Here is a 13,307-nt window from a genome sequence, read left to right as displayed (position 1 = left end):
AAAAAAAAAAAGAGAGAGGAAAAAAGCTTGTTTCTTATTAGAACACTGACCTGGTAGTTTGGGTCAGTGCTGGCTCTCAGATACTTGGTGGCCTGGGAAGAGAGTGCTGGAAGTGTTGAGGCAGTCGCACATCTGGTGTGTGGAGGAGGAATGGTTCTGCAGTTCCCACCTTGGCTGCTGCTGGCGGTGATGCAGAGCTCAGGGCTCCCACTCTGAACACAGTGAAGCAGAACTCGGGCAATCTGCAGCTTGCCTGGCTCTGGCTCGGCCAGCACTGACTTCATGTGTGCTTCCTCCTCATCTCTGCTGCTTTACATCATGAGTGCCCACATCAGAAAAACCTCACAGTTGCAGGAAAAGTCCCCTCATCTCCACGCAGCTGCAACTGCAGAGCACTTGGGCAGAGATGCAACAAATTACAGCATTGCTGAGCTCTGGCTGAACCACACAGCAGCAAATATTCCCCTTTCCCAGGACTGATGTACTCCGGCCAAAGCAGAGGGTGAATTTTGGGGCGCGGGGAGCCATAGGATGCCAGACACTTGGTGCTGGGGTTGGCTGAGAGGGAAGTGCTCAGAATTGCCATTCTTCCTACAAAGCTGCCATCTGGGGGAAAAAAGTGAGGATTTGTGCTGCTGCACGCAGAGCTTGGGGGCCAGGAGGGTACAAGCCTGCAGCTTCACCCCACTGCTCCGACCACAAGAGCGCAGGTGGGAGGGAGGCAGCTCCTCCCAAACATCCTCTTGAGATGATGGGACTGAAGGCAGAACGATGGCGAGGAGAAGAGCTCTTTGTGCAGCCTCTGCTGATTGATATACTGGCTGGGAGGGGGGGAGCTGGAAAAGAGAATGGGCCATTTGCAAAGCTTCCTGGTGCTGCAGCTGGTGCGTTCCAGCGCCCGGCTCTGGCTGGGGAGCGGAAGGACGTCAATGGCAAATTAAGCAAGTCCGCTGAATAGGGCTAATGCGTGCTGCAGCTGTGAGCTCCGTGTGTTGCCTGCTTGGCACGTCCAGGCAGTGAGCGTTGCCTGCGGGAGGAGCCCGGCTGTCAGGCATCTGGGCTGAGCTGACACTGGGCAGCCGGGTGCTCAGCTCCAGAAGGGGCAGCTCGACGCACCGGAGCCCGTTGTGCTCAGAACTCCCTGCGTGCCTGCTGCCCTCCTCAGACAGGGCAGGGCAGGGCAGACACCTGCCCAAAACGGTCCTGGAGCAAAGCAGGGGCGTTGAGTGGGAAATAAATGAGGTGAGTGAAGGCAGTGAGCCTGAAGGCTGCAGGGCGGGAGCTGACCATGATAGTTCAGCTTATTGCACCTTTGTTGGGTGTTGGGAGGAGCAGCGTGCAATGCCAGCTCCTGGTGTTCCTAGGGAGAATTAATCCCAGCCAGAAGCAGAGGCACGGGTTTGTGTGTGGCCACTTCTTCCCTCCCTCACACCTTGAGCAACTGCCTCATCAGCTCTGCATCCCGTGTCTGGTGCTGGAGGGTGGCAGCAGCCTCTGAGCAGGGCTGGCAGAGCCGGAGGAGCGCAGTGCACACAGGGCCGTGGCACCGGCTAACCAGGATGGTTCTTGGTGGCACCAGCTAACCAGGGTGGTTGTTGGTGTCTGCCTGTTCCAGTGCCAGGACTTGATGTCCCAGACGTCGTCACCTCTGAGCCAGAACGACTCCTGCATGGGCAGATCTGCTGATCTCCTGCTGCCCTCCGGGGACTCCGGGAAGAGGCAACACGAGCGTGGCAGCGAGCTGGCGACGTACTCCAAAGTTGAGCGCTACAAAGCACAGGTCAGTGGGTGCTGCTGTGCATCCTGCGGGCCCCTCTGCGTGGCTCAGTGCATCACCCCCTGATTGAGGAGTTGAGGCTTCAAAAACTAGGAGCTGATGCCAGCGGGTCGCTTGTGCCTGGCTCACCTTAAAGATGGTGACTTGCACATCCACGGCGGGGTCACTTTCACCCCTCCCAGTCCCTTTGAGGTCTGCCCACTGCAAATCTCAGTTGCATCAATCCACAGAGCCCTGCTAAGATCTTTGCTGCACCCTGGTGAGGACCCACTGTGGCTTCACACCTGTGTTCCTTCCCCTTCCAGGAGGACCGTCGGGAGTCAAAGTTGACCCTGCGCCCTCCCAGCCTGGCTGCCCCCTACGCACCGGTCCAAAACTGGCAGCACCAGCCAGAGAAGCTCATCTTTGAGTCCTGTGGATACGAGGCCAACGTAAGTGGCTTTTGGCTTCTGCAGCTGGGGAGGGGGAGGAGGCTCTGAGTGTTGCACATGGAGGTGTCACAGTCCTCCCTGCTCCGTGGGTGACTTGTATCTCTGCTGCCACAGCTGTTGGGTTGTTGTTGCTGCTTTGGGGTTGGAAAGTTTCCAGCCTGAAGCCTTCAGGTTGTCAGTGCTAACACATCCCCTTTTCCAAACAGTACCTGGGCTCCATGCTGATCAAGGACCTCCGAGGTACAGAATCAACGCAGGATGCCTGTGCCAAGATGAGGGTATGGAGCCCATGGGACAGTCACAGCTGTGGTGGGTGACATGGGGCAGGACAGGGGATGCTGGTGTAGCTGCAGTTCCCCACACCCTGCAGACAGGGCAGCACAGGGAGCCACTATCACTACTGAGCTGATCCCCCACCAGCACTTTGCCCTATAGTTTGAATGTCTGTGCAGTGAGAAAACAGATGCTTTCTCTGGGATAAAAGGTTTAACTTCAAGGTCCCTGTCCCTTTCTGTCTGCTTCCATTAGAAGCAGGTTTTCTTCCTCCTGGTCCGAACCCCCAAAAGCCTGATGTTACAGGGCTGAGGGTCTTTCCTGGCCACTAGCAGGCCTGGGGGTGGTGAGGAAAGGAACACTGATTCACAGCTGAATGTTCTTGTTTCTAAAGAAATCCACAGAGCATATGAAGAAAATCCCGACCATAATACTGTCAATCACGTACAAGGGAGTGAAGTTCATCGATGCCTCTAACAAGGTGAGCCCGAAGTGCCTCAAAACCGGTGTCTGGAGGGACATGGCCTGCAGTGCCACCTGCTTGAGGGGCTGCAGGTCATATCTGGCAGCTCCAGAAGCCATGGCTAGGTGCTGTGTAGCTGCTGGGAGCCATGGGGAGAGCACCAGGGTGACAATGGCTGTCTGAATGGTGGGCTGCTTGTGTTGCCATTTGTTCCTACCATGGGACAGAGCTGAGACTGGCCTGGCTGGGAGAAACCCCTCGTGCCAGTCTCTGTTGTGCTCCTTGTCCCCAGTACACATTTTGAACCACTGTTATTTGCTGAGCGTATTGTTGTCCCCAGAAGGGTGATGAGTACTTGCGGTTGTCTCCTACAGAATGTCATTGCTGAGCATGAGATCCGTAACATCTCCTGTGCTGCCCAGGACCCTGAGGATCTCTGCACGTTCGCCTACATCACCAAGGACCTGCAGACCAGCCACCACTACTGCCATGTCTTCAGCACCGTGGATGTGGTGAGTGGGATGGGGCTGCAGTTGAGGGTGTTGGGGCTGCAGTGAGGGGTCTCTCTTTGCTATTTCTGTCCTAAAAGATTCCTTTAGGAGTCCTGGCTCAAAATGCATTTACTTTGCAACTTTGTTGTCAAAAAGAATATTTGTCTGGCTTCATTACTGCCATTTCCAGTGCTGAATAAACCAGAGCAGGAGATTTTCCCTCCTGGGGAATATTCCGTGAACAAAACCCTGATACGCTTTCAATTATGAGCAGTGTAATTGGCTGATCTAACTGCCTTTTAATTCACTGAGAGTGTGACAGCATTGCTCGCTTTTATTCCTGGACAGAACCAGCTTTGCAAAACATTTGGGCTCTTTCTCTTTACAATGCCAGACGGGTTGGAGCAGCCCGTAGGTGGTCCCGGCTGCTGAGCGCGTGGGCTCTGTGCGATGCGAGGCAGCTCCCGTGCACTAACAGCTCTGTGTTCCCTGCATTCTCTCTGAAGAACCTGACGTACGAGATCATCCTCACCCTGGGGCAGGCGTTCGAGGTCGCCTACCAGCTGGCCCTCCAAGCCCAGAGAGCGAAACCTCTGGGTGCTGCAGCGGGAGAAACGATCGAAACAAAATCTTCCAAACCGGTGCCTAAACCACGAGCTGGCATGAGGAAATCCGCAGTACGTACACGGAGCTGGGGGCTGCAGCTGGGCTTCCTCTTGGGCACAACTTGCTTAAAGTTCCTCCTTCATGGTGCAGAAGTTCCCATGGCCTGTAGTATCAGGCACTGCTGGTGCTGCAGTGCCCATGGCTCTGCTTGCTGGCAGGCTTGCTGCATGCCTGGGCTTCCCCTGTGGGGTAGGACAAGCAGAGGGGATGTAGCCTGGGTTGGGGGTTGGGTGCCCTGCTGGATCCAGCTCCGTTTCCACGTGCAAAGATAGTGGATAACCTGCAGTTTGCAGTATGGTAGTGCCCGCTTAGCTAAACAGAGCCTAACTTGGAGCTGCTGAGGAGCAGGGACTGCTGCATAAGCCATTGCTTTCCTTTAATGTCTCCTTTTGTCTGTGTTCTGCTTGCTCCCCCCGCTCAGGTGCCGCTCCCTCCCGACACCCGCTGTTGTTACTGTCACACCTGTACAACTCACCGCCCCTCCTACCTGCCGCTGCAGTCTGTTAGTCCTGGAGCTAAGGTCTTTACCCTTCTTCCTGCCATCTTCCATCACCAACTGACCTGGGCTGCTGCCCCGGCTGCCACCACTCCTCACACCTCCCACCATGGCCCCGTGTCCTCGCTGCTGCCTTCCCCCACCTCATCCCAGGGCTCAAATTAACCCCAGGGATGCACTGCTCCCAGCTGCTGCTAATGCAAAGCAGCAGCTCCCAGATAACTGTGCTGCTCTTCCTGGTGTCGTTAACCTTCCCCTGGGATCCTGATTGAGAAGGACAGGATGAAAAAGCATTGCTTGATCAGAGAGAACTCACCTGCCAGAAGCCGTCTCCTCTCCTCTTATTTTTGTAGTGCCGTCTCTGTAGTGCTGAATTTTTCATGCTTGTTTGTGAAATGAGGTGAAGCTGTCGCTAATGGTAATGGGGGCTTGCAGGCCTAGCTCAGGAAGTCATCCCAGGGTGCTGGGCTGAGGGCGACATGCTTAGAAATGTTGGAGCTGTGAAGGACTCAAACGCCTCCGCAGTGAGAGCTGCAGCCCTGCACACATAGATGGTTTGGGGATGGGCATCAGCAGCCTCTCTGTGCTCTGAGTTCCCATTTGCTCTGCCCCAGATTCGGGCTCCCACAGGCACATGTAAGCTAATGCACTCTTCTCTCCTTCGTTTCCAGCTGGAGCCCCCTGAAGTGGACCAAGATTCCCAGTCTCATGCCAGTGTCTCGTGGGTCGTGGACCCCAAACAGGACTCCAAGCGGACCCTCAGCACTAAGTATGAGACCACTATCTTCTAAAGCAAACAAATCCCGTGTCCACCTATAGTCTAACCGTGCCTTTGCGATCTGATCTGTCTGCTGTTCTAAACTCCCTCTTCCTCCAGCTGCTCGCACTGAGCCCTGCGTAGGCACTACGTCAAAGGCAGCAGCACTTAAGAGACTGTAGACTTAAACGGCTTTTGTACCTGATCACTACTGAACACTGTGAATTCTCCTTACTCGGAAACAAGGGTAACACGCTGTTAGATCCCCATCAGGTGGGAGGTGCAGAGGGGTGCAGGCTGGGGGCATCCGAGACGCGGAGCCAGGAAGCTGCCCACCATTTTCACGTCTTTCCCCTCGCTCTGGCACTGTGACTCCCTGGGGTGACATGGCACTCCCCCAGGCCTTTTTTTTCTATTTCACCTTCTTATCCTTGGACTGATGGAGACCTCTTGTCTCTGCGGTGCACGCGCTCCCTCCTTCTTGCTCCTCTACTTCCCGACTGAGCCACGGCTGCACACTGTTCCAGTGAAGTCACCCCTCTCCTTACTGTCACTTGAATCGACACTAACCACTGTGATGCTGTCTGCAAATAACACCTTCACTAGATTTCCACACAGGGTCCCTGCTCACAGCCTCTCTCCTCGAAGCGTGGAGCAGAACAGCTGCTCTGCTGGGGGCACAGCCTTGGGCTGGGTGCCACTGTTCCCACTGTGAGCTCGGTGCCTTCTTGGGGACGTGAGTGTCCTGCAGGAGCTGTGTGGCTGCATGCATTTCCGTCCCTTTTAGGGCTTACCCCCGTAGTCCTCCTGTTCTTGCTCATCAGACCACTGTGAGCTATGGGTGTGGTTCTCACTTTGCAGATTGCAAAGAGGTTAAGCACTGAAAGGCACGTGCTGCTGGCCCCGTGCTGGGAAGGAGCAGTGGTTGAGCCGTGCTGTTAGGGGGTGCAGCAGGCAGAGCTGTGCTGTGCTCAGTGCGTTTCCTGCGGTTTCACATTTTTGCCAAAGGGAGGGATGTGATTGAAATCAGTCTGCTTCTGACCCAAAGCCTGTTTTCAGTCTACAAAACATTGCACGATGAGAGCTATAGGGATCTTGAAACATCTGTTGCCTTTCATCCGTGAGAGCAAGGATTTTGGTTAGAAATGGCCATGTGTCAGCGGGCACCTTGGCCTTCCTGGCTCTTTCCCAAGTGCACATTTTTCTCTGGGAGAACGTCCCCATTTCTGTGTATCTTGGTAGAAGCTGCTTTTGATTCCAGGATATGGGCTGGAAATTGTTTGCATGGGATGCAGGGTATTCAGCACAGTCTGAGTGGAGCTGGGCAGCTCTGGGAATGCTGTGTGATGCCCCTCACCCCACCACTGCCCACACAGAGTGACCCTGGGTCTGTCCCCACTTCCTTCTCTTGCATTTGCAAAGCTGAGAAATTAAGCAGAGGAGGAGGATGGGGGTGGTTCAGTAGCTGCCAGCACTGGAAAAAGGGCTCCAGCCCAGTACTGCTTCTCCCCAACTTGCTGTGTGTCCCAACAACTGAGCCTCTCTTTGCTTCAGTTTCCTTATTTTCAGGATGGGGACACACATACCTACCTCCCAGGGGGTGAGGCTCTCTCTGTCCCCACAGCTGCTTGAGGACCCTTTAGCGAAAAGCATTGCAACTTCCACACAGTGGCAGCAAACCCACTGTGCTCCGCTTTGCTCTCCAACAGAGTATGGAGCTCTCAGTCCCAGAGCGATGCTGTCTCACATCCCAGCTCCTTGTGGGCAGCAGCTGCCAAACCTTTCCCAGGGAGGGGCTGAGCAGATGGGGCAGCTGAAGGTGAGCTGTAGCTCAGTGATGTGCCTCACCGTGGGCTTTGCATCTCTGCCACATCCCCCACAACCCAGATTTGGTGAGCTGGGGGTGACGGTGAGTGTATGTTAGAGATGGGAAGATAAGGGGACAGCACTTCTCACTCAGCTGTGTGCACATCCACGTGGGGACACGGTGCACTCAGGGCTCTGGTAACTCTCTGCTTGCAAAATAGTTTTTTAGATTTCACCCCAAATCTCCCTTCGTGATCACCAGTTGCCATCAGAAATAAACAGTCAGACCAGCAACCCTGAGTTGCTGACACCTGTTACTTGGGTGTGCTTTTTCTCATTCCTAAGTTCCACCGGGGCCTTTGGGCTTCTGTTCCCCAGCCCTGTGGTGAAATCAGATGTTTCAACATCTTTATTGAGCTCTTCCTCAGGAATGGGTTTGATCTTTCAAATCCTTTGTGGCTTAATGGCATTGAGCGGCAAACTGACTTCAAAACAAGGGCCAGGCTGGTAGGAATCCAAATGAGAGGACTCGAGGGATTGCCTTAAAGCAAGGGAAGCAAAGCCCAGCCATGTACGTGCAGTTCACGTGTCAGGAAGCCCTTAACACAGAGCCAGTGGTCACACTGCCATGCCCAGGATGCTGCAGTGTCTGCAGAGCTCCGGGGTTTGGGTTGGATGCTCAGAGTCTTTCCAAGCTGTAAGAGTGCCCTGAGGCATTTATATCTTTGGAGGGGAGCCGAGTTCGTGACAGCAATGGTAGTTTGGCATTTACCGTGCAGCTGCCCAGGCGTATGCCTGCTCTTCGAGGGTCTGAGCTCTGCACTCCCCCTGCTTTCAGCTGGGATCTGTCGGTTCCTCCTGACACCGGCTCACTGGTGCACGTGCCTTCCTGAGGGTGACCCTACCCCGGCCGGGGTGGCAGGCAGCCCTGCCTAACTGCAAAGCTTCCTCTGCGTCCATAACCCTCACGGTTGTCTCATCTCCTGGCTGCACGCCTCGTCTTTCCCAGCACTTGTGTTTGTATGACTCGGAAATCATTCATTCCATTATCTTCCTTTCTGTTTGCCTCTGAAAAGCTGAGCTCCGGGCAGCTGTCTCCTACCACGGAAATGTAGTAACGGGGCAGAGACCTAAGAAGCAGTGGCCTGCTGACACGAAGACCATCTCCATCTGGCACTGGTGTCTGCCTCTGAGGGTGTGCATGACTGCTCAGTGAGGGCTCCCAAAGCAGAGGGGGAAAGGGATCCCAGCCACCAGCTGAGAAAAGCAGCTCTCCATTTCTAGCAAAGGAAAGTTGAGACTTCCGAGGCCGAGCGATGTCACGTTTTCTAGTCTGAGACAAACTGCTTTCAACCCGTTTCTTTTTCACACGTGAAATGATACAGAGCAAATCCAGTTCACAGTCTAAATGTAGCACTGCAGGTTTTTTCTTTGTTTTGTTTTGTTTTGTTTTTTTGGTGAGGGGAAAAAAAGAAATGATTTACTGAGAATCTGCGCAGTCCAACAAGGAAGTCTTACTGGTGGGAGCGGTGTGTGCATCTCTTATGGTACTTAAATCTGCTTCAATTCTGGGTGAACAGTAGAGAAACGCCAAATTCTTGGAAATAACTTCCTCCAGTGTGAGAAGCCTTGCAGGGTAAGTCTGCATCCTTTCTTTTCAAAGCCACTCCATGCTTTTATAGCCAATGGAAATCACTTAAGGAAAAGTCTGCGAAGGATCTCTCACCTCAGAGTGGCTGTGGCCAAGTATTTACTGATGGTACAAAGCTTGCTTCCCTACAGAGAACTGTTGCATTGCAATACTTGACATTTCTATGGCAAGGACACAACTTCTTCCCATTTACGCACTGAATACCTGGAGAGGAGTCCTTTCTCCAGCCTCTTGTGCACCTGTCTTGTTTTTTAAATGCAGTTATGCCCTGAAGGGTTGGGTGTCGTTTTTAATTTTTAAGCTTATTCAATTGTGATTTAGCACTTTTTTTTTATACTAGCTCACTATTTAATCAGTGCAACGATTTTGGAAGACGAACAAAAGAGGAGTTACATTTTGGGCATTCCACTGACACAGTCCACAGCCAAGGATAAATCATATCGACCCGTGGATGGCCTGGCCTCAGCAGCCCCAAACGCTGCCATCTCAGAGGTGTGCTGTCTGCTTGCTTTCTCTTCGAATCACAGCAGGATTTAGCAGCAGTTTTGGCTGTGGCCGATGTGTTTTCACAGCACTGTTCCCCTGGAGGGAAGGCTGTTAGGAGAGCTGTGATTTTTAATTCTTCCGATGCAAAAAACGTAGCGCAGCAGTTTGGTACGATCTCCACAGGGTTGCAGTGGTTGGGGATGTGGTGCCCTGCTGCTTTACCAGGATGATATGCCCTAATAATGTCTGTTTAACTCCCGTTGCTGCTGTATGTCAGGATTTAGTCTCCCTAGCTGGTAGGACTAGGAGAGAAGTGAACCATAATCCCAAGGGCACAGACCTGTACATGATGAGGAGGGGGAAGCGGAGATTATTTTTCTTTTTTACATTGATGAATTTAGAAAACCTAACATTCCTTGTTATGCGTATGTTGCAATTCATACTGGTGTAAGTGTAAATATTTGGTGTGTTGGCAACAAGTCTTTTTGGAGAGATTGCAAATTGAACCTCTGCTTGGGAGGAGGGACACCCTTCTGTTCTGACACGTACATGAGCTTTGCGAAGGTTGGCTTGGAGGTGAAGTGGTGATGAAGACTCCAATCTTCAGGGGGCTGGACGTTGTGACCCTGGTGGTTCTTTCCAGTCCTGTGTGTAATTCCATGGTTGTCTTTAGTGATCCAGCAGTTCTTTAGCCAGATACTCTTTCTCGCTTCACAGACAGCAGTTGTTTTGGCAGTGCATCTTCCCCTTTCATGTCAGTGGGGTTTTTTTGAGGTACTTGCATGCTGGAGACTGATCCTGGGTCACCAACTCCAAGTGCTTTGTTAGCCCATCCATTACGCAGTATTTTGGCTCTTCCTCCCCACAGGGTTTCACGGTATCTGGAGGAAAGTGCTCTGCATTTCTGGTGCTGGTTAGAATCGAAATGCACTCACTGCCTGCCTGGGACAGGCGGTGCAGCCCTGGGTTTTGTGTTTTACAGACTTCCAGTTGGACGTGGCATGAGTCCAGGCTGAGAACTCAAGATAGATCAACTGTGTTTGTCTTTTTTTTTTCAGTAGATGAGGGGATGAGTTTTTATTTTCCAAATTGAAGCTGCTTTATCCTTTTTAATTTTGTATTTAACAAAAAAAAAAAGGGAAAAAAGAAAGAGAAAAAAAAAAGCTAATTTTAGCTGTTTGAAGTTGCTTTGGGATTTTTCTTTTTAGGAGAAAAAACTGATGCAGTTTTTGTGGGGTATGTGCCTGTTTCCCTCCTGGGGAGAAGACAGGACACCGTACAGGACTTGCCTCCAATGAAATGTGAGGTACCATCACAGGGCTGCTGTGAGACACAGACCAGATGCCAAATAGTACTTCCAAACAACTGTTCTGTGTGCAACTGATGTGGGTTTAATTGCTTTAATGCTCCTTCCACCCCACTTCAGAAGCTTCTAGCAGCAGAACTTCCTCTGGCTTTCTTCTGCTTGCATCATTTCCATGCAATCAGATCTTTATTTTAGAGCGAGCACAGAGTTTGCAACGCTGTCTTGTTGCAAAAAGTCTCCCTTTTAGGTTTCATATTGGCATTACCTACTGCATTTTAATTTAATTTAATTTTTTTTCTTTTTCAAAAGGAAGTAAATGTGCTGCTCTTACGAAGTAGATCTAGCTCAAACACTTTTCTTACCCGTGGAAGAATAACCTGAGATTCCCTAACAGGGCAGAGAACAGTCGAGTTCAGTTTGCAATGTAGACATTTTTGCTAATTGTGATGTATGACAGTGGGACTGATTTGTAATACAAATGTTATTTAATCTGTCTGTATTTTGATACTTGAATTTGCTTTTATTTCCTGTATATACAATTGTTAATCTGTTCGAATTTGTCTGAATTTTAAACATCTTGTGGTACCAAACATAACCAATCTGTGCAACAACATAGACTGACCTCACTACAACAAGGCGAGATTGTAAATATTCCTGGGCTTCCAGCAGTCGTTTTGTTGTTTTCATAATTGTACAACTTAGAACAGACTGAATTAATAAACAGACTTAGACACACATTTGCCCTGTTGTCACTGTGACCTAAGTGTGACCCAGCAGCCTCCTGTGTCAGAGCAGTGCTCTTCTCGTGCCTGACCTGAGCAGCCAAAGCAGGTAAGAGGAAGGGGTGAGGGTGGGCAGCACAGTGAACTTTAATGAGTGCAGCCTTGCACTGCACATATGTTGTTTTGCTTTGTAAAGCTAAGGAACAAGAAAACATCAACAGTGTCAAAGCGTTGCGCGGAGCTGATGTGCTGGTATTGTGGAAGCAAAGCACAGGATGCTGTTCTGTTGGGAACAGGCCTGATGTCATTCTTTGGCAGCAGAATCAGGATATGTGCCATCCAAACGTGTGTGGCATGCTAGATGCAGAATGCTGGCTGCTCAGCAGTCACTTTGGCTGAGGCTGCTCTTTTTGCAGCTAATCATACTGATCCCAAATACAAAATTCTTTTCAGACTAATTTATGTATAAAAACTCGTCTGTGTGTTCTTTAAAGATAGACTTACTACAGAGTGATGGTCTCCTATCAGCTTGTCCATAGGAAAAGCTGATGTTAACCCCTTTTAACGTACATCTGCAAGGACTGTTCCACTGAGGGTGGATTGTCAGGACCCTGATTTAGCAATGATAAACACTCAAACCAATGCTCTGCAGCACAGCAGCCATCGATTCATGTAACAAATGTAACAGTTTGGGCAGCCATTGTATACAGTATTTACCAGCAAAGATTTTTGGCATACCAGGAAGTAGGACGTTTTCACTATATAAAATTAGAGCAAGAAATCCAGGCATTTAAATACAGGTTAAAGTTCAGGGTTTTGTGTCAAATAAAATCTGGCTGATGTGAAAGACTAAATACATTGGGGGCTGCTAAATTTATACCATATGTTCCATCTAATAATTCAGTAAGTCAGGTTTTCAAGCTAACACTGAAATATATTGAGCAGTTTTAATGATCTTAAATACCACATGGCTTTATCAAATCCAAACTGTGTCCCTGGGCTGTGCCTAACATTTCAGCAGAGCAGGCTACAGACCCACCGCAGAATTAACACCTTGAATTAGGGAAAAAATAAAGAAAAAACCTTAAATTTCATTGCAGTTTTATAACCTCCACCTCCCATTTCCTTCCCTGCTAAATAGTGGCAGTTTTTTGGGGGGGCAAGAAAGCCGTTGCCTTTTGCAGTTGAGAGGTTTATTCAGATATTGACGTGCTAAGAGTCACTTCCCAGCAGCTGTCCTGCCTAGATGGGTTTGTCTGATTTTTTTTTACAAGCTGAAGCATGATTTGAGAAATTGTTGGAGAATGTGTTCCACCTTTGTCCTCCTGTGTGGTACATAGTAAAGATGATCACATAGAATCTCTTCCTGAATCTGGTTCTGCCTCTGGGAAAAGCACTTTCTTGAGAATTGCTGAGTAGAAAGGGCCAAACACCTGCCTGTTGTGGTAGGTCACACTTCTGAACCTGTGCCCGACTTCCTGCAGCTCTTCCTGAATGGCATCGAGACCCTTTGGGAAATCTTTCTGAGAATTTTGTCCATCGGGGGAAATAAAAAGGCTGAGGAACAGGTGAATCCGCTGCTCTGTAAGGAGCAAGAGTAGGAAAACAGAAATCAGCCTTTCTGCAGAACATCAGCTTTGAGGCAAAGGGTTCCTTGTGCAGTCAGGAGCAGAGCTGAGGACAGCTGCACTGCTGCAGGGTGCCATGGACCTGCACTGCTCTAGATGGACTTGGGGACACAGTGAATTAATGTGGTGTTCTTCCAAGTACTAAGATGAGACAGCATTCAGATAGGAACGGGTGAAACTACTCTCCAAGCATCATGTTTGTGAGTATGATGTATACACATGCCTTGTTTTCACTTTGTCCTGGGCAGCTGCTTTTAACAGTGGCTGTAGCTGGGGTGCTGGGCTGGCAGACATTAGGTTTGATGAATTTGGCCATGATGAAGTGGAGCAGCTCAACAGTATAGATTTTTTTTT

General features: G+C 50.5%; 1 protein-coding gene across 5 annotated transcripts; it reads left to right on the top strand.

Annotated features, from left to right (window-relative positions):
- The first annotated feature begins 1,592 nt into the window (after window positions 1–1,592).
- LOC104914527 (ankyrin repeat and SAM domain-containing protein 1A-like) lies at window positions 1,593–10,352 on the top strand. 5 transcript variants are annotated; one of them, XM_019623306.2, is made up of 10 exons: window positions 1,593–1,780; window positions 2,083–2,208; window positions 2,415–2,486; window positions 2,876–2,962; window positions 3,319–3,456; window positions 3,942–4,112; window positions 4,523–4,621; window positions 5,269–5,366; window positions 5,475–5,601; window positions 8,237–10,352. In XM_019623306.2, the coding sequence occupies exons 1-9, from the start codon at window positions 1,628–1,630 to the stop codon at window positions 5,485–5,487; spliced, it is 957 nt and encodes a 318-aa protein (XP_019478851.1). In that variant the 5' UTR covers window positions 1,593–1,627; the 3' UTR covers window positions 5,488–5,601; window positions 8,237–10,352. The 5 variants fall into 5 exon arrangements, with proteins under 5 accessions (XP_019478851.1, XP_019478852.1, XP_031412857.1 ...); XM_019623307.2 differs by lacking the exon at window positions 5,475–5,601 and having other exon boundaries at window positions 1,594–1,780; XM_031556997.1 differs by lacking the exon at window positions 4,523–4,621 and having other exon boundaries at window positions 1,596–1,780.
- Window positions 10,353–13,307: the final 2,955 nt, after the last annotated feature.

The sequence above is a fragment of the Meleagris gallopavo genome, chromosome 28 (genome assembly GCF_000146605.3).
Source record: "Meleagris gallopavo isolate NT-WF06-2002-E0010 breed Aviagen turkey brand Nicholas breeding stock chromosome 28, Turkey_5.1, whole genome shotgun sequence".
NCBI classification, from domain to species: Eukaryota; Metazoa; Chordata; class Aves; order Galliformes; family Phasianidae; genus Meleagris; species Meleagris gallopavo.
The sequence above is the reverse complement of the archived record's forward strand: the minus strand, read 5'-3'. Positions and strand labels throughout refer to the sequence as shown.